The 24,920-nt window shown below is 53.5% G+C and overlaps 1 protein-coding gene across 4 annotated transcripts in view; it reads right to left on the reverse strand.

Annotated features, from left to right (window-relative positions):
- Nucleotides 1-24,920, reverse strand: part of CACNA2D2 (calcium voltage-gated channel auxiliary subunit alpha2delta 2) — a 138,241-nt gene that overhangs the window by 61,592 nt on the left and 51,729 nt on the right. For all 4 annotated transcript variants that reach the window (XM_084752602.1, XM_084752605.1, XM_084752604.1 and 1 more), the window contains exon 3: nt 10,077-10,193. In XM_084752602.1, the coding sequence (XP_084608728.1) occupies nt 10,077-10,193 (117 nt within the window). The remainder of the gene's footprint in view (nt 1-10,076; nt 10,194-24,920) is intronic.

Here is a 24,920-nt window from a genome sequence, read left to right on the forward strand (position 1 = left end):
GTGCGCTATTGGGGGGAATGGGGATATGGGGCTCAGCTCTGCTGGCTGGCCTTGGACAGCTCTGATTAAGAGCTTAAAGCTGGGCCCGATAGCACGCATTAATACTACCAACACTCAGGACGCTGAGGTGGAAAGATAGCCAATAGGAGGCCAGCCTGGGCTACAGAGTAAGACCCTCTTTTAAAACAGTATCAACCCCAAATCAGCCAACCAATTGGCTTCAACTGAGGACTGCTCCCTCTGCCTAGACCCCCAGACATTTCTGATCCCAGGAAGATGAGGGTTGGTCTGGAGCTGTCAGGCTTGGCCATGTGACCCAGGCTCATGCAACGTCCGGTATCTACATGTACCTTGTCCACGGTCCATGGCTCCACACAGCCCTGCCTGAGGGCTTCTCCATCACCTCTGCCTACCCATGTCCAGCCTGCCTACTACACAGCCTTCTGTCACATGCTGGGGCATGGCTGAGCAGCACCGCTGTGTGGACAAAGTGTGTGAATACTCTTGGGAAGGGACTCGGGGAGGTCTGTGCAGCTCCTTTCTCCTGGGATGGGAAGGGCTCTTGCATCTTTGGGCCCAACCCACCGACTTCCAACTACTTACTACACTGAGGCTGGGAGGATATATTAAGGTGTGTGTGGGGGTGTCACTGCTTGTGGGGGCCAAAGCTGACCTATAAGATGTCCCTACACCCAGAAGTCTCTCTCTACCCCCCCAACCCTTTCCACCCTTTCCCGGGAGAGGAAAAAGTGAAGGGAAAATATGACAGATGCAATAGTTTGCAAAATGAACTAATTACACGGTAGTCACACACAGGGAGATGAGATTAGCAGAGGAATATTTGATAAAAGGAAGCCCGGGTGTGCACACGAGTGGTAGGAAAAGGCAGTGCCACTGGGAGATTGCGGAACTTGGTACTCCTGCCTGAGACTGGGAGAATAGGGGCAGCCGTCCCTTGAATTAAATAATAGTCACAAAATCTTGGTTGTCACTACTGCCCACGGACTGTGGCTTACCTCTTGGCTCCAACCCTCCTAAGTGTCTGGGACTCTCTAAGAACCGCCTAGATGCAGGAGCACCCCCCTCCCCACACCCTTGGTCCCCAGCTCTGGGAGCCAGTAGAGCTGACAGCCCTACTGACCTGCAGGCAGGACTGTGCGTAACTGCAAAGTTATCCAAGACCCTGGGGATGGGAGAGAGTCTGTGCTCTCATCACCCCTCGCATGGGAGCATCCTACTGTTACACCCCACAAGCTCCAGGCTTGCCTCTTGGTGAGGAGGTGGGTGAGCATCCGAAGAAGGCAGGTAGGAGAAAGGCAGCAAGTGCTGCCCACTTCCCGACAATCCCTTTGGGTTCTTGGGTGTTCGCCCTCACCCTGCAGCCCAGTCTCATCCACTATCTCCTGCCTCATACACACCAGCACCAGGAAGCCCTCTGGCCTCCCACCTCCCTACGCCACCGCAGCCCTACTCTTGCTGCCCCACTTGACTCTGAGATTTCCCCACACTTCCACAAAAGGATGTAGGCCTTCAACCCCTCTCCTGACACCTATGATGGTCTCTCCCTTCCCTTGAGTACCCCGATTTCCTGTGTTGGAGACTGACTGCCCACTCACTTCAGAGCTCGGGCAACTAGCTCTGCTCCCCTCTTCCAGTGAAGCTGTTCTGGACTCATCTACTCTCCTGAGGCCCTTTCCTCTGCTCTCAGAGGGGCAAATGGAACACCCCAAATTAACCTGTAAGTCCCACCTGCCCAAGGATCAGGTACCCTCCTGGGATGATGGGAGTTGTAGTTTTTGGAATATAATGAAAAAGTTCGGTGGCTTATGGGTTTGTCTTTATAAACCCCTGCAACACGTATCTTGGGGCCACCGAACTAGGAAATTCCAGGAAGTAGTCCTGACCAATGCCTGTCTATAGGTCAGAGTTTAATACCTAATAAGGTTTGTTGTGATTTTGGCCCAGAATGGTGGAATGGGGCTCCCTCTGGTGAATCCCAGGATTAGTATTTGGAGACCCTACAAACTGCCTCCTTTTCTCTGGCCTTGGTCTCAGTGCCACTTTTCTGTGCCTCCAAGCAACTGGGACACCCTTCCAAAGAACCCCAGAGTGAAGTGAAGTGGGGGGGAGACCCTCCATATCAGGCCCTAAGACGCAAGTTCAGACAAGCCCAGGACCCTTCTTCCAGGCTTTTCCACACGTACAACCCACCCCACAGGCAAGAAAACTAAGCAGAAAAACGAACCATTGCAGAATGCCCTGATGCTGATGATGTGACAGTGTTGTAGTCGCGACTGCACCTCTTTGCCCAGGTACCTGGTCCTGCCCTGGAGGACTGTGCTCCCGGGAGTCACCCTCCAAGACACATTTCTGGAAAACCTCCATCTTCATCGCTCTCTGGTCTTCTGTTCTCATCTGTTTCTGAGAACAAGCCTCTGTGCCCTCCCCAGGGCAGTGGCTCACTGCCATTGGCCTAGGCTTGTCTATCTTCTGTATAGACATCAGTTTCCCTGGTTCAGGGCCTCCCCAGGGTCCTGGAGTCTCTGTCCCTTGCTTTGTTGCCGTACTGCCTGCCTATTCATCTGGTCACTTGCCTGACGCTTAGGCCTCTTTTAGGCTGCTGGACCTGGTGACTTGAGGACACACAGGGGGGAGGGGGGTGTCCTAAGGTTAGGGGAGGTCAGTGGGACCCTGCACAAAAGGCTGGGGAACCCTGTACATAGCCTCAAAGCCTTGAAGACTGCATATGCCTACACGTCCCAAGTTGTGTCCAGGGGAGCTTGCCTTTCCTGGTTCCAGTTGTCTGCCTCATCATACTTGGCATTTCCTGTGGGCAAACGCACGGGCTGTGGGTGGGTGAGGAGCTATCCATTAGCTTAACTGACCCCGATCCTGCCAGGGAAGGGTTGGACCCCAGGTCCCTGGGCAGCTAGAGGATGCAGCCTCATATCTTTGGCTATCTCCATAGCTGGACTCCAGCTGGTGTTGACACAGCAAACACGGAACGACTCCCATTCACCGAGGAATAGAGTGGGCAAACACAGGGAAGCGACAACAAAGGGCCAGCAACCGTGACGAGCCTCCCAAACAGTGGTTCCAAGGCCTGTGCCAGAGTGAGGAAGCACTGTGTGTGGCATGGACACTGGGAGCCATGCAGGTGCATGCTGGGAATAGGGTTCCTTGTCAGGTCCCGGAAGAGGCGGGGGGGGGGGGCTGCCTGTGGGGGCTGACGGCCTACTTCTGGAGTCTGAACTTTTTGTCTTCCTTCTCATGTATTCTCCTCCTCCTCCTCCCCTGCCTTAAATCCTCCTCAAGGGCCCAGGAAGCCCTTAGTATGCTGTGACTTAATGAGCCACAGTCACCTGGCCTTCTCACTACCCCTGTGTCTACCATCCCAAGGCCATTGACACCAGCTTTCCCACCAGTACTTTCTCCCACAGGCACCCACTGTCACCGGGGAGGCGCTGCTTATTGCATAGCTTGTAGCCTTAGAAAGCAGGGTGAGAGACTGCTTCCAGAGCGTGCTTAAGGGCATTAATCACTCCAGAGATCAGGCAGTGAGGCTTGCCCCGGCTTCACCTGTGCCACATCGCCTGTTCCCTGTAGTGGAGACTGAGGCACAGGCTGTCCCTTCTGCTCCCGCTCCTTACTAGGCCAGTGCTGGGCTAGACGTTGCTGAGATATTCCTTCTTCTTGCCTTTGACAAGTCCTCCTGTCTTCTAAGGCTCAGTTTAAACCGCCACCTCCTCCAGGCAGCCATCTTGGACTTCTCAGTCCCCTGGTGGCTGACACTGACTGGCACCCGATAGTTTACTGCCTGTCTCCTTGAAATCTGGGGGCCCAGAGGGCCAGGATCAGCCTAGCTGGCACACTGCTAACCCCCCCTAGGCCTCACGCACAACGATTTCAGAACAAAGGGGCACATGCTATTAAAAATCAATTAAAACTTCTCACTTCTATGATCCTAAATTAGTCTGGTTTGTCCCTGTGGCACCTGTAGGCCCTTTCCCCTGCCTCCTAGCCCTGTCCATTTGTCAGCTAGAACTCCCTACCCCGTCTAGTTCCACAAGGAGAAGGGATTTCCTCCCCGCCCCCCACAGTCCCCCAAGTTTAGGCCTTGTCTAGGGAGTGGGATACAGTGATCCTCCTCGGGCTCAGGAGTCACTTCCTCTATCTATCTGTCCCCGACCCCCCGAGTCAGGCAGTGTTGCTTCCTGGCCCAGTACATACAAGCATGAACTTCTTCCCGCTAACCTTTTGCCCCCGGGAGAACTCACAGGGGGTGTGCGTTTCATCTCCTAGACCTTAGGGGGGTTGCACCTCAGTCCTCAGCTCATTCCTTCGATTAGCAGGTGCTGAGAAATGGCAGTGGCTCTTCTGGGCCCTTTTCTCTGGAGGTCTCAGGTAAGCAGCCTGCCTACCGCACCAGGGCAACTCGAGACTAGAGTGGACTACCTCCAAACGGGGGGACCTGGCATTTCCGGAGGCCTGATAGGTCTGGATCAGCTGGGCAGGGAATGAAGAGACCCTGGAGGACCCTTGGCCGTGCCCTAGCCATGCTATACCTGCATGGTCTCCCTAACAACCCAGGGACACTAGCTCTTGGCCCCACCATTACAGCATAGAGTCTTGAGGGATCTCTGGATCTCCTGGCCACCCATCCGGCTTGTAAAGCAGTAGATGAAGGCACCACACTCATGTCCACCAGGAACTGGGAACAGCGTGTCTTTCTCTTGTTCCTGCTGACTGACCCCAAGGACAAGGATGCTTGGGTGAGTGGAGAACGGCCATCAGCTTCTACATACATACATACATACAGGCCATCTCCTTTGAGGACCTTTCTCTGACTTCCATCCCTAAATGGTGGGTTAGGGGGGAAACCTCACTGCTTGCTGGACACCCGCTATGGCCATTCCTGCCCCGCCCTTCTTCTTCCTTCAGGCCACACACATGAAAGCTAGATGCCCATTCACTAATCCAGTGCTTCCTTGTCCCCAGGGGCCCCCAGCTGGCTCCTCTGGGTGGCACCTTGCCAGGAAGCAGGACTGTTTGGGTGAGGGGAGAATAATCAGCTGTAAACGCCGCAATCAGGGAGAAAAGGCTGCTCGGGGCCCTTGGCGCCCACGCGTGCGCCTAATTGGCTCCACGTGTCTGCAGCTCCTTTCAAGAGCGGGAAAGTGGAAGGGTCAAGATCTCTTAATGTTCGTAATGGAAGGGAGGCAGAAGCCACTGCCAGCCCTACATAAACACCTTTTAATTGCTCAGGGAAGGGTGGGCGGAGGCAGCGGGGGCGACAGACTCCCTTGCCTGTCAGCCCGCCATTACTGTGCCTGTTTGAGCTTCCCGGAACTGGAGTCCGACCCCCAGAACCTGAGCTCCAGCAGAACTGGAAACCACAGTCCAGTATCTGTTCCAGCAATGATTACAAGGCTCCTACTGTAGGCCAGGCCTTGGCAGATGACTCTCGTGGCCTGGATTTCCCAAGACTAACCTATTTGTTGAACCCTCATCAACAAATGCACCATTAGACCTAGATGATCTGGCCTCTAGCTGCCTCAGTACCCAACCATTCCCTTTGCTGTCTCGTCCAGGCAGCCTTCCCTAATTGCCCCCTGTGGAAGAAAGGAATCTTTCCCTTGCGGAGGCTGCCCTATTCCATCTGCACATTTCTCAGGTCCCCTGATGCCCCATTTCCTGTGGGACTTCTAGTCACTAATGTCACATTGTTTTTTTTATGACCAGGAAACACTGGTGTGTGGCATGGACACTGGGAGCCATGCAGGTGCATGCTGGTGTGCTACTGGCATCTAGTGGGTAGAGGGTAGGGACGCTACCAACACCCCCCACCCCCACCCCCTACCCCCAGTGCTCAGAGCAGGCCCCGCGGCAAGGACTAATCCAGTTCAACATACTTCTGGTGCTGAGAGGCTCTGCTTCCGACAAAGCTTTGGAAAGGAAGCAGGAACTGAGAGGCAACTGGGAGGAACCGTCTCTTCCTGACACAGAGACCAACCTACTCCCGAGCCCCTGGCCTCTACCTCCTGCCTCTGTGAACACACCGCTCAGAGCTCCATTCCTGAACAGACCCAGCCACACTGCCAACGTGTGTCAGCTTAATTGGGTTAAGTGGCCATTAGCAGCAAAAGCAGGGCGAGTGAGTACGGAAGGGTTTTTAATTTTACTCTTTAAATGACGCTAATTCCCCAGAGGCCACCGATGGTGGGGGTGCTGCCCACTGGAACCCCCCCAGATCGAAGGCTAGGGCTGCACTTCCCCTGTCCCCACCTGTGTGAGCCTTGTGGGGGACTTTGTGGAGGAGCACTCATTGTCCAAGAGAGAAAATGAGAAGACAGGGATTTGTTCAAGGTCACTAGGTCATCACAGATCAAGGTCTTGTCAGAGGAAGCCGATGCCTCATCTTCGTTACCTTTGGTCTTGGCTAATGCTACATGGTCATCATAGTGGCACGTATGCAGGTACTGCCAATTTTGATGGCCCGAGTGTCTAGGTTCTGGAGTCCCAGCCAGGCCTTACCACTGCCCCTGGCTTGTCTGAGTTGGAAGGCAAAAGGACTTCCTGAAGCATGCTGCCAGCTTCCACACCGATGTGCGCAGTACCCTGCTTTGGCCTAGGTGCCATGTCCTGTCCTGGGTGTCCTGGCCCTGATATTTGCATCCTCTGAGAATCAGTTCACTGAGCCCTAATGCCCTTAGCCTTGCGGGGGGGGGGGGATGAGGGGTTGGGGGGCAGTTGTCTCTCATTCATGCAGGATCTCTCAGCACATAGTCAAGGTGCCAGGGATAGATGGCAAGCAACATAGCATTCAAGGACACTCATTGTCCTTTATGAATGACACCCCCTGGATTTGTGAAACCAGAGGTACCGGGCAGGGAGGGTGCTCAAGCCCTTAGCTTTACTTATGTTTCTGAGATATGGCCTCTCGATGTTGACAGATGGATTTGAACTTTTGAACTCAAGCCTCCCAAATAGCTGGCACCACAGGCACAGAGGAGGGAGTTGGGGCCTGAGATGGAATGGCCTTGGCATGTGGGGCAGGCCTGTCCTTCCCTACTCCACCTTCAGCACCAGCACAAACATTATCACGTGATTGGCCACAAGTGAACATTAGGTGACGACATTGAGAGGGGGTGGGGTGGGGTGGGGTTGGGCGGGGGGGGGGGGGGACACACACAACAATGAATAAAACGACCTTTCCATGAAAGAGTCTGTGTGCCAAGTCCCCAGCTGAGAGGATGGGGACATAACGGTTGTGCTTCAACTCCGCCCAAGTTCTCCTGGTACCCATAGGAACTCAGGCACCTTCTTGTGCCCTCTGGGGCTCAAGGGCCTGGAACGCTCTGGCTCAAAGGACCCATCTCCTTGGGTGGTTGATGTTTCAAGTCAGGGTTCTCTGTACATGTCCAAAGCAGAGAGACTAGCATGGTTCCTGGACCCGGGGGACGCTGCTTGCCTGTGCTTGCCAGGCCCTGATCTGGCCTGTTTCTATCTGACCTTTGACTTCAGGTCTAGAAACATCGGACTGATGCCGATTGGACAATACAGTGAACTTGTGTCGTGCGTTGCTCAGTTCCCTCTTTGCAAGTCCCAAATTAAGATTCAAGACTGGATCAAGGGCTTTAAATTGGATTATTGGATGGGGTCCAGGGAGGGAGGGACAATGGAATAGGGGGTAAGGGTCAAGACCGCCCCCCAAACCTCTCCCCTCATTTGCACTCAGGCTGCATACAAATGTGAGAAAGAAAAAAAGGGCCAGAACTTGATTAGAAGGAAATTTAAAACATAATGAAGTTCAAAGCTGTCTTTGAACAATTAGAACTGAGGGGGTAGGCGGTCCTTCCATCCTCCGGGGATGTAGGGTGAGCCTGGAATCAGGCTGTAGCAGGAGGAGGACAGTGGCCAGGGGAGGGCTGGAACGGCAAGGGTTGTAGCCTTAGCACCCACCTCAGGAATGTGGGGAGCCACAGGCGGGGATCTGAGTCAGGGAGACCTGTGTTCAAAATCTGGGTCTCTTGCGTCCTGTCCTGATACATGACAACTCCAAGACCCAGTGTCCCCTTCACTAAGATGGGGTAGCAAAGACTTCCTTTTGGGGTTGCTATGAGAACAACTCACGGTAGACTGGCACATGGTGAATGCCTTTCCCCGTCATTCTTCCATTCAAAATCGTCTCGTATTAGGCGCCGGCTGTGTACCAGGGAATGAATGGGCTGGTGCTGTTGACTCAGTGGAAAAAAACGGCAGATATCTGTCCTGTCCCTCAGTATGTGGGGTTCAGGATGAGAACCGGACCAAGACTCCAGGTCCCTGGCCACGCCCCAGCCTCTTCTCTTATTAGGGTTGGCTGTCCCTGTAGTATTCGGTTAAGGGGGGTAGGAAATGACTCTGATTTGAGCTGGCAAGCCAAGTATCATAGTGTATGTTCGTAATCCCAGTTCAGGAGGCATAGGCAGGGAGATTGGAAGTTTGGGGACAGCCTGGGCTACATACTGAAACCTTATCTAAAGTAAAAGTTTGAATAAGGCAGCCATATTTTATAAATAGGGATGAGGCAGGAAAACTAGGAAGCAGGTGCTAACTTAGGGTCTGGAATGAGGGAAGGGCAAGGAGACAGGGAACAAGATGAAAGGGGACACATTGAGGAGAGGCAGTGGGATGCGTGGGATGTGTTGGCTGGGTAGGTGAGCATGGCTTGACACCAGTAGGGAGAGACCTTTGACCCCTACAGTTGAAAGCTGGCTTTGCCCCTTTATGGCAACCTGCCTTCCAACTGACTCCCCATATCTGGGACCAGGAGGTGCTGAAAATCAGGTGAGACCAAGCTCTCTAGGCACAGATCTGGGTTTGCTGGCCTCATAACTGTTGGGGTCTTCAGAACTCTTTTCCCCTAGACTCAGAAGGCCAGCCCCTCTCTCCGCAAAGCACATAGATCACATGAGGCAGAGGAACCCGTGAGGGACAGCAGGGTCCTTCTACTGGGAAAGGGGACTCATTCTCTATTGGGGTCTAGAAATGGAGGATCTAGGCTAGCTGTCTTGACTTGACCTTGGCCATAGCTGTGGATAAATGTGCTAATTTTTAAAAAATTGCTTTATTGAGATTTAATTGAAATAGCAAACTCAGTCACATTAAACATGAATTTCAGTGGTTCTTACAGTTATGCAATGACCACCATAATCTAAATTTAGGACATTTTCTTCACCACCCGAAGAAACCCTGTATTCACCAGCTCTATCTCCTTCCCACTGGCCCTATGCAACCAATAAGCCAGTTTTTCATTTTTGTGAATTTGCCTTTGCTAGATATCTCATAGAAATAGGATCACACACATGGCCTTTGTCACTGGCTTCTTTCACTTGGCATGATTCTTTGGAGTTTATCCATCCATGTTGTAGGTTATCTTCTACATAGCCTGGGGGCAGCTACAATGGTGCCACTGATCTCGGGGCAGAATGGATGCTTCTTGCCCACTGATGAATGACTCTGTAGCTCATTGGAGCCAGCAGGGGTTTGGTTGCTTTGTCAGGCTAGCTTGGCAAGTCTTACCACTTATGGGAACCCAGTGCCTGAGAGCTGGAACCTCTCTGAGTATAAATGGGAAACTGAGGCCCTGTGCAGGCAGAGAAGTATTTTAAGATTTGTGCAGAGCAGGGACCCCAGCCATCCCCATCTGTGGCTGCCTCTGTGCCATATCCTCCTCACCAGATCCTGTTGCCCACTGAGGGGAAGTCTCTACTGACAAGTCACTGTTCTGACTAGGTACTCACCACCATCCACAGACAAACCAGGGGACCGAGAGGAATGAGAAAACACTAGGCCTTACAGAAGGGAAAGGCAGGACTGCCTGGGTCTGCCAGGTCACCTCACGTGCAGCCAAACCCATTGACAACTGCCACGGCTGCCCACAAACCCCACAGGCACAGATCTGCTATTGATTTTCCTGCTGAAATTCAGGGATCCAAGTGCTCTGTGACAACGAGGCTTGAACCGCTGCCTTCAGTCAAGGCCGCTCCGCCCAGCTTTCCCTCCATGTGCATGCTCCCAGCACACTGGCCTACCTTCAGGGCCTGCACCTTCCTGGCCAGCAGGCTCTCAATGTCCCCTGCCACCTTCTCCACTAATTTCTGTGGTTCATTCTCCTGCACTTCAAACAGGTTCCGATTGTCCTTGTAGATCTAGAAGGAAACAGAGGTTAAAGGTGAGGCCAGAATGGTCCGTCACTCTCGCCCCATGGCCTCACTCACTCAGTGCAAGCAAGCATAGCTCAGTTCAGCCCCAGTCAGCACAGAATCTGGGGCCTTCAGGATCTCAGGAGACGGAGAGCGCAGGGCTGGGGCTCCGTAGCTTTATCTGGGATAAGGGTCCAGTGTGGACTAGTTGGTGGCCAGTGCTGGTGGCTGATGGGTCCAGGCTTGCCTTGGTTCAGCCTCGGGGATCCGGGGGCCATGAGTTGTATCTACTGTTAGTTCACAGTGGCTATGAGCAGCAGAGGAGCATGGGAGGCTGGATGGGGGGGGGGGCGAGGAGCAGAAGGAGGGGTAGGTGGTGAGGGAGATGGGGCGGAAAAGCATGTATCGCAAAGTGCATCCTAACATAAAGATGTTCTCTTACCCACACATGCACATGTCCATGAACAAAATTTCTCACATATGTATACTCATAACTACTCCTCCGCAAAGCCCCGGGCAGCTGTGCTCCTTTTGTGGGTGCTGCCCTAGGCCATTTGAGGAAACTATCGAGAGTTCTAGGAGCCCTTTGGGCTCCTCCACCACTCAAGGCACAGAAATATTGAGGGGGACCAGGTAGGAAGAATTGATCTGCCCATTCCTCCTCCTCAGGAGGTGGAATCTGAGCACACATGCATGTGTTGGTGTAAATTGACAGTTAGCAGGTGGCATGGCTTGACACTGCCGTCTGTGTGCATGTGCCAGCGTGTGGGCTTTGCGGTGGGTGAGGTGAGGTCCTCTAGATACAGCCTGGCGGCTTGCATGTGAGTCTCAGAGGCAGATTTCTGCAGGCGTCTTTGTTCGTGCTTGGGGTGTCCAGTGTGTGCATGCACACATATGCACGCACACCTGTGAGCGTCTCCAAGCCTGACCTGTGGCCTGTGTACGCATTCAAACAATTTCAGGAAGTCTGTACCCCAAGTTGGCTCTTTCACCACTAGAGGTCATAGGCTTGAAGTGGGGGGGGGCATGTGGAGACTGAAAGAACTGGCGGTGAGGGGCTTTAAGGAGGTGATAGAGGCACCTGATGAGAGACAGACAGGCAGGGAGCGATAAGGTCGGAGAATGACAGAAAGGGTCCAGAGATAAGGAGCCTGCCACCTGACAGGAGAGAGGGCTGGGGGGTTGCCAGAGCCTCAGGCCTGCTGTCTGCCCAGCGCCTGGCAGTCCAAGGGTTAAAGCAGCACAGAGAGCAGGCCCAGGCAATCTTCTCCCCCCACCCCACCCCCCACCATCCCCCAACCCTCTCTGCTTCTCTTTTCTTTTTGTCCTCTTTCTTAGAACAAAATAATTTGTGATGCGGTCGCTCCTTCCTACAGAGCTGTGGCAATTAGGGGGGGTGAGTGGCAGGGCCTGATTGTACAGCCAGAGAGGCCTGAGCAGACACCAGGGCAGGTTGTTCCATAGAACCCAAGCTCAGCCTCTGGGCCAAGGTCCTCATTCGGCCCTCTGAGATGGAGGCAAACCAAAACCAGAGAGCTGCCGAGAAATGCAGGCAGCCTGCATCCTACATTAGGCAAACCGAGAAGCCGACAGGAGAGCACACTTCTGCACATAGGACTGAGCAGCAAAGCCATGCCCTCTGTCTTCCCCAACCGATCCTTCTCAGGTTTGGAGGCTTAAAACACCTCCCTTCCCTGCTTTGGAGCACAGTCTGGTTGTGTAGGCAGCCACGGTCCGGGCTACACAGCTGAAGCAGCACCCAGCCTACTTGTGCCAGCAGGGGGCGCAGCTGCCTGGCTTCATCAGGGCCAAAGGACGAAGTTCCTATACATAAGATTCCCTTTTCAAGGTCATTCCCAGGCTCTGAGGCTGGACAGTGCTGGTTTCCCAGGCTTAGGATACACTTTAAAACCTATGTGGCTCCTGGGTTGGGGCCAGCAGAGGGATGAGATCTGGTGAGTATGCGTGTGTTGGGGTGGGGGTGGGGGGCAGGCTCCATACACCCCAGTGTCCCAACAGGTGACACAAAGCTCGGAGGTTGCGGTTCTTCCAAAAGTCACCCAACCTCTGAATCCCCAGTGTTCGATTGTGAGGATGGGAGTCCTTATAAGGCGACACGGACAACAGCACTGCTCATGTCCTCAGAACCCTGTACTGTTGCCACCACTGCGACTGTGTTGAGGTCACCAGGCCTGAGGAAGTAATCTCAGGCCTCTCCCCCCCGCCCCCACTCTTGTGCTAGATATGCCTGCTGAGAGCTGTCGAAAGATATCAGCTTTCCGTTCCTGAGTTCTGCCCAAGCCCAGCCCCACACCCTCAACTCTCTCCCTCCGTCTCCTGTCCTTTTCCCTAACACCTCTGTCTCAGCCCTGGAGGTGATAACAGAGGAGCCCAGGCACCAGGGAGCCACTGATAGCACACAGCGACAGCTAGCTCTTTTGCTATACGCGCCCCCCCCCCCACAAGCACCCTGTCTGTGTGCAGAGGACACTCAACAAAGGCATGCGCTCAATTCCCTGTTTAAGAGCCGAGCTTTGAGACCGACCTCTCCCTCCCTCCACTTCTGCCTGCAGCTGTGAGCTCCCAGAGCCCTGCATGCCTCTGCCCGGCTTTCTTCCCATTCCACTACCACCCAAGGGCCTTCTGCTTCCCTTAGTGCCTGCATTTGAGGCCTCTCTGGTCTATTGCTGGCAGACCTTGAAACCATGCTATCCCTGCCACTCTGTCTTCCCATGTGCTCTAAATCCTGCCTAGAGCGAGGAAATGGACTGTGAGGGGTTTCTGGCATAATGAAGACAGAATCCAAGTGGCCGCTCAAGCTGCCAACCCAGCCAGTCCCGAATCCCGAATGAACCCCTGGTCTGGAGCATTTCCTAAATGGCAGGGCCCCTGGTGTCTCATGTGCTTTCAACATTCCTTTGGACCCGTTCCAGCTGCTCTGCTCCCTGGAAGGGCCCTGAGCTCAGCCCTGCGCCCAAGGGAGATCTGAATGGCACAGGTCAGCAGGTGTCCCTCCCCAGGAGATGAGTCATCTCCACACTGGTGTGGTCCAGAGAGCTGATTTCCAGCATGGACGCAGGAGGGGGCCCAGAGAAAGTGCAGTGCTTGGACCCTGCCAAGGGCTACCTCCCCACCAACGCCAGCCCCTAGGCTTGAGACCAGCTGGGACATGGCAGAAAGGCCAGGACGCAGGGTACCAGGCTTCAACCACAGCAGGACCACATGCCTGCTGGTTTCCTTGCCCCCAGAGAGTTATTTGGACAAATACAATAGTCCCCGCAGCAATGCTGATTCAGTGGTCCTCACTTTTATCCAGACAGCTGGTCTGATTTGAACAAAGGGGCCAATGGGCACACAAGGAACTCTAAGCCATCCATGCTAGTGGGGCATTCCTGCAGGGAATGGAAGAAAGGTGCTGGGATGGGGAGGCAGACAGAGCCAGGTAGGCACATCGGGAGGGAGGGGGACAGTGGCAGAGGGCCTGAAGAACACCAGGGCTGACTAAGGCAGGAGGGACACTGTATGGGGTTGCATGGAGCCCCTCAGTGCACACATCACTACGAACCTCTATCGTGTATGTCTAATCACTATTTTTTTTTTAAAAATGTGTTTGTATGATGTGCAAGTGTATACCTGTGGAGGCTAGCGGCCAACCTTATCTAGGGGCAGGGGGCAAGTTCTCTCATTGAACCTATAACTTGTTGATTTGACTAGACTGTCTAGCCAGCAAGTCCCAGGGATCCCCCTGTCTCTACAGGTGTCCCCAATGTTTACAAAGGTATTAGAATTTAACCTCAGATCCCCATGCTATGTGGCAGGTGTTTTTACCAGCTGAGGCTTCGTCTCAGTCTTACCTGTAGTTGGGGCTCACTACGGGTGCCTATGTTCCCTTTGGGGGCCCCCAAACCCTCTGCCCAGCCTCTTGCTCTCTGGGGCAGCTACACAGGTGAGAAGGGGCTGTGGGACCATGACCTTGGACGGGAACCCCGAAGACCTGCAGGGCAGAAAGACTCGGCCTCATCCCCAAATGCCAGGCACATTCAAAAAGCTACCACAGAAGACAAAAGATCTCAGGACAAGTGGCATGGACAGACCCCCCGCCCCCCCCTCCCCGAATCAGGTGTACTTTACAAAGTCCCAGAGAGCCAGCAGCAGTGGGGCCAGACCTAAGCCAGTTCCTAACCTGCTCAGGGTGATAGGCTGAGAAGTGAGAAGGAGGAGGGAAGAGAGGAAAGGTGAAAGGTCACAGAAATAGTTCCAGTGGCTTACCCTGGGGGCAGGGACTTTACACACTTGACCTCACTGACTCATGACGGATGGACAGGGGAAGACAGTCCATTCTTATCCCCATTTAACAGGCAAAGACATTGTGGGCTAGAGAGGTGAAGTCCCACACTGGACAGGGCCCGTCTGATGCAAAGCCCTTGCCTTAGGGCACGTTGCAGTCCTTTCCTCTGCATCTGTCTCTAAACTTGAGGGTAAGACTTTTGAGAAAGGGGGGGCATAAAGGTTTGAAGGGATGAACTGGGGGGTTCGACCAAGCAGAAAGGAACTTGGGGCAGACACGATGATGCTGAGGAGGTGAGGGTGGGTGGGAAGCCAGCCACTCCAGAAGTGAGGGGGTCAGAGGATTGGCAGAACTAGCTGGAACCTCTAACCACGCACAATAACCCTGGGAGGGAAAACAGGCGCACACTCTTGAGCCTTCTCTCGGCAGTGAAGGTGAACGGGCCCTAATCTCTGGAAAATTAAATCAGAGAGAAAATGGAACAAGAAAGATTTGGTGCAGGGTTGCCTTGCTTCTGCTGGTCTCCTCAAAGGCCCAGGCTCAGCGTGGGTCCCCCCCACCGCCACCTCCAGCCCCAGCCCCCACTAGGTGCTCCAGCATCCCAGCCCCCATGCTGAGCCTGCTCTCCCTGGGCAAGCAGCTGTTCCCTCAACCTTCTCTTACCACACCTCTTGGTGTCTGACAGACAACAGCCAAGGTGGGTGTCTTAACTCTCCAGGCTCTCAAGCTGCCCTCATGGGGAGGGCAGCAAGTGGACTACAGATGGCAGACTGGAACTAGGGGACAGGATCAAGGGGCTGGTGCAGAGGAAAAGGCGGTGCGGGGAGGGGGGGGAGGGGGGGGAGGGGAAGGGGGAGGCGAGGAGGAGGATCGGTATCAACTGCTAGGTTGGGCAGGGCTAGAGATTAGGGAAGCCATAAGTGAGGGCCCATAGGTCGCCCCACGGTAAGGAGAGTGGAGGGCAGGCAGTGAGCAGTCTAAGACCCCTAAGCCAGGCGTAGTAGAGCCAGAGCGAGGCCCCTGGCCTCATCTCCAGTGGGCTGCTTAGCCACGCCCCTGCCTTCATCACGATTCATGACACTGTTGGGACTAAGAGGGTGCCCCACATAAGGCACACCAACACCCTAATGCAGGGTGTTCTGTACTAGGTTGCATCTGTGATTGAGAACTCCCCAAGCAGCTTCGCCTGCCAGGGACAGAACTTAGAGTAAAGCAAGGGCCAGGGGCCACTGGAGCCCGCAGAACACAGTCAGTGCCACTCGGTCCCAGACTTCCTCCCTTGTCAGTTGCCACCAGCCCATGGTGGGTTGCTTTCATGGTGAGTCAGCTATATATGGCGTACTGTCATAATCAGGGTTTGTATACTGGTTGTCACACTGTTAATAATTCGCCTTCATACTGTGGAGTGATTGCCTGGGGGACACTTTGTTTAGAGGGGATCACGGGCAGAAGTAGCCAGGCTGTCACAATCCAGTCTTGCTTAGGTACAGAGGAGGGCTTTTGGCAATAAGCGATACCGTTCTTGGCCCTGCCCTATCTGCGTGGCCCACATTTCCGAGGGGGCACTCCACATTGGTGGCATACTCTGTGTAAGCCTGGGTACAGGAGAAGGGTCCCATGGCTCTCTGGTTTGAGCCCTAAGAGGCAGCTTCTAAGAGCTTTCACAGGCGAGCTCCCTCATCCCCTTCACAAAACTCAAGGAGGGGGGAGGCATAAAGTCCCCCCAACCACCCCCAGCAACGCCTCCCTGTTTTTAAAGTTAAAGTTTAGTTGACTGTCATCCATTACTGCAATTAGTACATTATGTCTAATTATGCAATTAGTGTAAAAAGTGCACTTGCCGCTGAGAATGGGAAATTACGCTGCCTCGTTACGCTGTAAAATCCATGTCATAAAAAGGCTCAATCTCTTGTTTTTCAAGAGACACAAAACCCAACACAAGACAATAAACCAAAAAAAAAAAAAAAAAAAAATCTTCCCAGCCAGGCTGGGCCAGTCTGAGACAATGTCTCCAAGGTGGCTCTAGGAAGGTCTCTCCCTGGAAGTCCTATCCCTGCCCTACATACAAGCAAAGGAAGCAGAGCCCATTCCTGGGTGTGGCTTTGCCTTTGCTCCTCTGAAACAAACGTGGCTTTCTAACTGGACTTACTTATTTGTTAGGTTTATTTCTTCTTTGAGACAGGGTCCTTGCTACTTTGTAGCACAGGCTGCGCTTTGACTGCTTTAGCCTCTCAAGCGCTGACCTCACAGGCGTTTAGCACCACACCAATCCCACACTGACTTTAAAGCTCTGATACACCGAGGTCTGTCTCTCATGTGGGAACAGTCTTGGCTTCCTCCACCACCAAGTTCCAAGACGAGAGGCCCTCTCTCCAGAGTTCCCAAGGGTAATAAGAACAGAGGAACATATCCCATCTCAGGACAATTAAAGGAATTTTCTCACATCCAGGATTCCCAAATCCTGGAAGCACTGCGTAGAGTGTAACGAGTTCCCTGACTTGAAAGCCCAGGTGTCAAGGAGGCTAAGATATCACCTAGAGTCACCCAACACAATGGCTTGGCCCCAGGCTGCCATAGTTACATGTAACTCCATAGCCATATGCCTATGTGACACTCTGTGTGTGACTACATTTTACCTACAGTCTGGCTCTCTTAGTACTGAGGGCATGTGTTGGGACAGGCAGGGGATGAGAGAAATTTGAAAACAATAGTCATTTTTATTTTATGTGTATGGTGTCTTCCTTGCACGCATGTCTGTGCACCACGCGTGTGCCTGGTGCCCCTGGAACTAGAGTTGCAGATGATTGTAAACTGTCATGTGGGTGCTGGGAATCGAACCCAGGTCCCCTGAAAGAGCGACAAGTACTCTTAACCACTGAGCCATCTCTCCAGGCCAGAGAGAGGAATTTTATGGCTCTCCTTACTACGAAGACAACAATCCCTCCCAGACGGCCCAGTCCATCGGGGATGGGGAGAGAGTATACTTTAGTGTATTTCAATACGAATTCTAATTGGCCAAAGCCACTCATGACCCATATTTAAGGCCACAGAGCATAGCTCTGGGCCGGGCCACGTAACGCCTGCTAAGGAAGACCTGGTTAGCACCCCTGAACCCTTTACTCCCAAGCCCCCACCATTCTTTGACTCGGAATTCTCCTCCGGGCCTGGAGGTAGACGATGCAGTGATATGAAAGGAAATATCATCACGGCAGATATCTGCCCTAAGCTCAAGAGGAAGATGTGTCATCCTGCCATTACCACTACCTAGATCATACGTGTTCACAGAGCATCCCCAGAACATGGGTCCAGCAGCAGAGACCGTGCAGCTGCACACCTACTTGCAGTGTGCACGCTTCTGGCTGGAATGTGCTGAGATGCCAAGAAGGTAGCTGGGGAATAGAAGGAAGGGATTCGGACCCCGCTAGGGGGACACCTGTTGCTTAAACTCAGTAAAGGGGTCCCTTGAAGAGCCAGATGGAGCGTTGAAGAGCCGGAAAAATAGCTCTGACCCAGCCCAGTCACATGACCAACTGCCAGGAAGACTCTCAACACCTTCTGTCTTCCACATTTGATTTGGGAAAAACAAGCCGCCCCCCCCATCCCCCCCGAGGTAAACCAAACTGTAGGCAAGATCCAGGGGCCCCTAGCTCACGCTCCCCTCCCTGAGCTGGGAGCTGCCGGCTGGCGAGGCAGCTGGGCGGGAAGCTGTGCCCAGCATACCAGCTGGCACGGGGGAGTGCGAGTAAACATACCCGCACTTTCCCAACTCATGGAAGTCGCGGGTGGCGGCCGGCTGGTGTGGGTGCCCGTGTTTATGTGAAACAGATTGTTTGTGTCGGCATCTGTGGCCCCTTGCCACCCACCCTGGCTGCACTCTCTCCTAGTGCCTTCCCACCCAGTTGGCTCGTATTTTCTTCCCACGGGAATTCTATCAGCTACAGAAAGACAATGGCAGTGAAGATAAGGTCCTCTCCCTCACGTAGCCCCCCCCCCCTCCAGGGCTTGGTATAGAGCCCCAAGTCCCCTTAACAATCCCATGGTTACACCCATTTTACAGCTGAGGAAACCAAGGGTCTGGGAGCCAGAGAAATTCGCCCAGCAACTATGAAAGGACGCCTCCATGGCAGGGGCTTCTCAGAACTGTCATCATTACTAGCCCCTTGGTGCATCGCTGTTCTCCTGTCTGACAGACAAGTCAGATCTGCTCTGTATACCTTCATTCACTTCCTTGCGTGGCCCTGTCCCAGCTTGTCTCTGGATGAGGACCTCGCCCTCACCAGCTTTCTTCCACTGACGGCCCTAGGAGAGACTGGGCCCCAGGACTGCCTTGTTGCTTGCTCTTTTTAATCCTTTCTCTTCTCTGCCTCGTTCTTGGGTGGGTGGGTCTATAAAATGAACTGGAGTAAGGCCTCTCTATGACCCCTTAGGTTGGGAGGGGTCTGGGGTCCAGGGTGGACAGATGCTCAATGTGCCCTTGGTGGACTGGGGAGGCTTCTAATTAGTTTAGAGATCCAAGATGTGACCTCATCCAAAATGATGGCTCTGAGAAGGCCCTTGGCTATACAGATCTCACCAGAGATGTCTGTTTCTCATCCCCTAAAGTGAGCAAAAATTCATGTCTGTAAATCTCTCATGGGATGGGTTGGAGACTTGGCCTGAAGCATGGTTGTAGAGGCCAGAGACCAAAGGACAGAACCTGCTTCCTCCGTCTGCATGACTTCCGTTTCCCTGGGACAACCTAGCACGGAGGGGGCATAGTGGCCCAGGGGCTGGGGCAGGTCCCTCGGGGACTCCAGAGTGGTTAGAAACAAACCTTGCTCGGAAAGGGCCCTAGTTGGGTTTCTTTTTCATACTCCATCATGACTGGCGACAAGGCTGGCTGGCATGTCATCTTACAGATGAAGAAACTGAGGTGCCACGGGGGCCAAAGCTTATCCCGTGTACCTATTATGCCCTACAATGTTTAGACACATGAGTCTGAATCCCAGCCCTTCTCTTTATGAGGTAACAACCCTTTCCCCTCAGCCTGGCTGTTCTGAACATTCCTCAAAGATTAATGGTCAAAATGTAGGTGCTGCAGGTTTCTTGGGGGGGGGGTGTCTCCTTTCAGGGTTGCTCCCAAGGTCCTGGGTACCTTCTTTCTGGTCTCAAAAGCTATCCTTTATTGCTAAGACTTACTGCTAAAGGTGTCGCCAGACAATGACAGCATTAATAAGGCCCTTTGTCACGAGAGGGGCTGCCCGATTTTGTGAAAACATGAGATATTCACATGATAACAGTGGGATGAGGCAGAGATGGCAGTAAGCGTCGGTGTGGGTGCAACAACCCCCCCCCCCACTGCACTGAGACCTCCCTGGGGTAAGTAAGGCCACCCCCAAGTTCTTGTTCTGTACCTCTCCTCCTGTCACGTACAACACTGGAGAGGCTCCTGGCAGGAATAAGGACATGGCATCGTCCACGGTGGCCTCTGAGCCAGGTCCCAGGGCACACAGGCTTGTCTCCCAAGTCCTGGATGGAGGTTTATCACCAGGCCCGAGTCTGAGGCAGCAGTAAGGCAGTGGGCACCTGAGCCAAGCTAGAGCTGCCCACGTGAAGGGAACGGTGCGCAGGGACCCTCGTGCCCGAGCATCCTGTTTACTTCCTCTGTCAGTATCTCTCAGCTCCATCTTACTCCCTCCCCTAGTTGTTTTTTTTTTTTTCATTTTTCTTTCTTTCCTACTCTCAGTTTATAGCTCTTCTTGAGTTTTATGCATCCTTGTAAGTGCCTTTACATCTTCCGCAGAACAAGTTGAAAGCATAAATAAACGAACGGGGCCCAGAGTCTGCGGCCTTGTGTACATGCCAGAGATATGCTGAGGACAGGTACGTATTGAGGCAAGAGTGCACTCAGGACGGACACACACACACACACACACACACACGCACACGCACACGCACACGCACACGCACACACACACTGCGGCCACAAGCCCAGAGGGGGCCGGTGCTTACTCTTATCACTCATTGCCTTTTGAAGCCTTCACAGGAAGCCCCTTACTCCGGATCTGAAAAATGCTGGTGGTCATTACTCAAAGATTTCCTGAGCCAGGGAGAGTGAGCTGCAGACCCTGCCTGATAGGTGTTCTTCAGCGGGCTTTGGTCCTTCTCTGCACCTCGGTTTCCCCTTATTTCACTCCCGGGGGGGTGGGGGGGTGGGAAGAGGGAGAATGCGCGACACCTGCGGCTCCAGTTTCCCTCTCTACGAACACAAGAACTCCAGTAACCGCAGGAGCCAGCATTTTACCTTCCATGGGCCTGAGCAGTGTTTGCCAACCAACTGTGCAAACAGGGCCGACAGCCTGACACGCTGGCAAACACTGTCAGGCCCTTAGCCTGAGTGGCCATGAACTTCTAAATGAGTGTGCTGTACTCAGGAGAACAGATGCTATGCTTGGGCCCCCATTCCATGTGGGCTGCCTCCTCGCCCAGTTTCGGGGGACTGCTAAACGGGGCCGGTGATTGTTGCAGGAATATTGTCAGGGCCTCCGGTCTAGCCATTCACTGCGTCAAGCCCACACGAGCCCCTGTTGCTGTCCCTTCTCCATAGATGGGACAACTGATGCACAGACAGTAATCGCCTCAGACCATGAGGAGACTCTGGCGCAGGCCCAGCCCTAGGTCCCCAACAATTAGTCTTCAGGAAACCATTCAACTGCTCCCTTGGCTAGCATTTACCTGGGCGACTTGTCTCCGGGCTGTGAAAGCCATGGCTGGCGGTTACTGTGTCCTGAGTTTGCAAGCCCATCCTGTTTTGAACATCCTGCGGAGAGCTGCTGTTAGAGACAGCTGAATGAATGAGCAACAGGAAGCCAACCTTCTCACATTAAAGAGTCCTCGTTCATCTGCCCGAGGCTGCCCATTTAGATCGACTCAGGGCACCAGCAGAAGCCTTTGTCTGCTCGATGGCTCCTCCTATGGGCCTCAGGGGACTACTGCACATGTTCTGGGCTGAGACTCAGAGCTAGTGACTCCTGAAGTTTTCCCAGAGGCTATTGTGGGAAAACCCGTTCTTAGACAAGGCCAAGTGGAAGCTTCCGGAATGGGGAAGGAAGGGGTCCAAGACGGGGAGGGACATTTTTGTCTCCTACCCCTTGCTGAGACCTGGCATGGGGGTGTCTGCTACTGCAAGTTCTCTGGGGGCTTATGGGTTATTAGGCGGACTTGGGGTTACAGGCCTGAGTCCCCCACACATGCTGTGACTTATCTCCCTCCATTTTCTCATGGCCTAGACATCTGACAGGTCTTAGCAGTGACAGAGCCTAGGGCTCCCACATCCTCTGTTCAGCAGTCTCCAGCTAGAGGGAGGAAGGCCTGAGCTTCTAGCTCCGTCAAGGACTCCCTGAGCAAGGAGGTGGCAATGACACCAGGAGACAAGAGTGGAACAAATTGCCCCAATTATGTAAGGCAGCCTTATTTCCTCCTCAGCACATGCAGGAGAACGGACAGCTATGTTCTTCCTTACCTCACTCCCACTGGGCATGCTGGGAGACCCTCTAAAGTACCCACTAAGAGATGTGCTAAGAAGGATCTATGGCCTGGGCTTCCTAGGAGTGCTCAGGAAGGCTCTGGGCTGGACTCAGTCATTCGTCTTTCCTGCCCGTACTCTGGGATGGGCGGCACCCTACCCTCTTGCCTCTGCCACCAGAGGACCCTGGCTCCTCCAGGATCTAGCTGTAGTCTTGTCTGCCACACCCGCAACTGGAGTACTGCCCAGGACTGCTCTCAGCACCTCTCCTGCTCACTCTCTAGGACCAGGGTAAGAGACAGACTAGCTGTGTCCTCTGCAGGGCATAAAGACTGTCCTGAGCTACAGTCACCACTTCCCATCCTAGGACTAGAGAGGTCCCAAGCTGAGGTCCCAAGGTGGTGACCACAGTCCTGACTCTTTACTCTTTCCCAGCATAACCTAGACAGTCCCCCCATAGGCCCCTCTGCCAGATAGATCCGGTATACTCTGCCCTGGAGGAGGTTCTGCAAAGCAGGCCGGGATGCCCTTCCTGTACAGTATATTCTCAACAAGGCTCAATGGAGCCCAGGTTATCTGCTCTTTATGGTTATAATCCTGGCAGGTTTAGTGCTGCTAAACTGCAAATTTATTTCCACCATAAAAGCAGATAATGGAGGATCCAGCGTGTGTGTGTGTGTGTGTGTGTGTGTGTGTGTGTGTGTGTGTACACACAAATGTGCATGCAAGCTTGTGCACAAGCATGGCTATTACCCATACGTTGAAGGGCACACCCATGTGGGTAGTACCTAGCAGTGTGCTTGAAAGACCCAGTATGCATATCCTCTAGGTACATATGTGTGGTGGTATGCATGTGTCCAGGCTTATATGTGCTGGGGAAAGACATCAGTCAATAAGAGGAGAGGAATCCTTCCATGGACAAAGCCTCAAGTCCCGGGAGTCTTTCTGTAGGTCTCAGCAGGGCCACTTTCCCTTCTGCCCACTGTCTTAGGGATTAGAGCTTTTCACTTGCCACTTGTTCAGCCCCAGGCAACTAAGTCAGACCCTTCCACTAAGGATGTAAGGATGTCAGGCTGCAAAAGAGCCCTATCACAGAATCTCTGGGGCGGGGACACAATAAAAGAACTGCCAGACAAAGCATCCTCCACCCCCATTTCCAACAGGAGTATCTAGGAACAGCATGGAAATTACTGATACACCCCCCCCCCGCACTGTGCAGGTGGTGGGCTAGAGAAAACCACCTTTCTCTGAACACTACAAATAAGGACTATTACCCCCCTGAAGCAAGGCCCTCCGTAGCCTACAGCTTAGAAGAGGCTTTGTCTCAACAGCAGATGTCACTGAACTCCATATATAGACTTGATGAAGTCCAGTGTGTACTTTTAAAGACTCTGAGGCCTCACCAAGGGCCTCAGTATCTGATTAAGGAAAAGCCCCCAGCAACTCATGACAAGGCTGGACCTTATACCATGCAATGAGCCCAGATGATGCTATCCAAGGTAGGTAGGCAGGCAGGATGAGGGCACAGGAATCAGGTCCATATGCTGCTAGTGCCCAGCTAATGGACTAACAAATTAGCACGTCTCCCTTCTAAAAGGTGATGAATGAGCAGCAGGCCAGGAGAGCTGGGGGATGGGCCGCTTCCCCCACAGCATGTCTTAGGCTCAGCCCTGTCTGGTTTCTCTGGGGTGCCCAGCTCTGTCACGCTGAGAGGGAGATATGAGTTGGGGTGTAGAGGCTGACTACAGGCTATGGGCGGGTGGAAGACAGAAAGGGCAGCCCAGCCCAGGCTGTGACCCTGTAGAAGTAAAGGAAGGCTCTATCTATGGACTGTGGTCCTGCTGTATGAAAGGCAACTTTAAGAAGGTAGGGAAGGAGCCGGGCATGGTGGCGCACACCTTTAATCCCAGTACTTGGGAGGTAGAGGCTGGTGGATCGCTGTGAGTTCGAGGCCAGCCTGGTCTACAAAGCGAGTCCAGGAAGGGAAGGGCTGGAGAGATAGCTCAGAGGTTAAGAGCACTGTCTGCTCTTCCAAAGGTCCTGAGTTCAATTCCCAGCAACCACATGGTGGCTCACAACCATCTATGATGAGATTTGGTGCCCTTTTCTGGCCTGCAGATGTACATGCAGGCAGAACAGTGTATACATAATAAATAAATAAATAAAACTATTAAAAAGAAAAAAAAAGAAGGTAGGGAAGAGGGAAACACAGCCCTCCTCAGACCTTCTTTAGATTGCTTCCAACGCACACTGTGTGGCCCTGTGGCCCTGAAGGGGAAAGCAGGCAAGTGGGAGAGCCTAGTCCCGAGTCATGATCCCCACATTTCCTACATGACACCTCGGGACTCGGGGACAGATAAATGGAGGGGCTGGGGGAGCCCTGATGCTGGGTCCTGGGGTCTGTTCATGCACTGGAGCGGCTTCTCCTACACAGTGACAGGGCTGCAGTGTCTCCAGGGCATAGACCACGGAGGAGACATGTAGTTGGAAGCACGGGCTGCATGCAGGGGAAGGAACAGCTTCTGGAGACCTTAAGTCTGCATACAGAAGCGGGTGGAGCAGAAGTAGATGCCGCCCTGGTCTCAGCTAGTCTTCTCTGGTTAAGGGTTGGGGCTGAATGGTCATTTCTGAGCTGAGGGTCCAGTGTCTGTCCCTTGGTCATCACAATCTTCCTTTATGCACCTGAAACGGGGCAGGACTTAACACACCCTGTGTGTGATAGGAGACTATACGGGTCCTTTTGAGAGGCGTTGGCCGGGGGCTGGCAGCTCCAACCCAGGACTCCAGCTGCCTGTGGGCTCCTTGTGCAAACAGCTCCAAGCCCCTGCCTGCACCCTCACCTCCTGCCTGCCTGCCTGCCCGCCTGCCCGCCCCGTGTAAACAGAACCCGCCTGCTCTCTCCCAGGGGCTGCTAATTCCTCACCAGAACTGCTCGGACGTG

This window comes from Acomys minous (genome assembly GCF_964271855.1).
Source record: "Acomys minous genome assembly, chromosome: 13".
NCBI classification, from domain to species: domain Eukaryota; kingdom Metazoa; phylum Chordata; class Mammalia; order Rodentia; family Muridae; genus Acomys; species Acomys minous.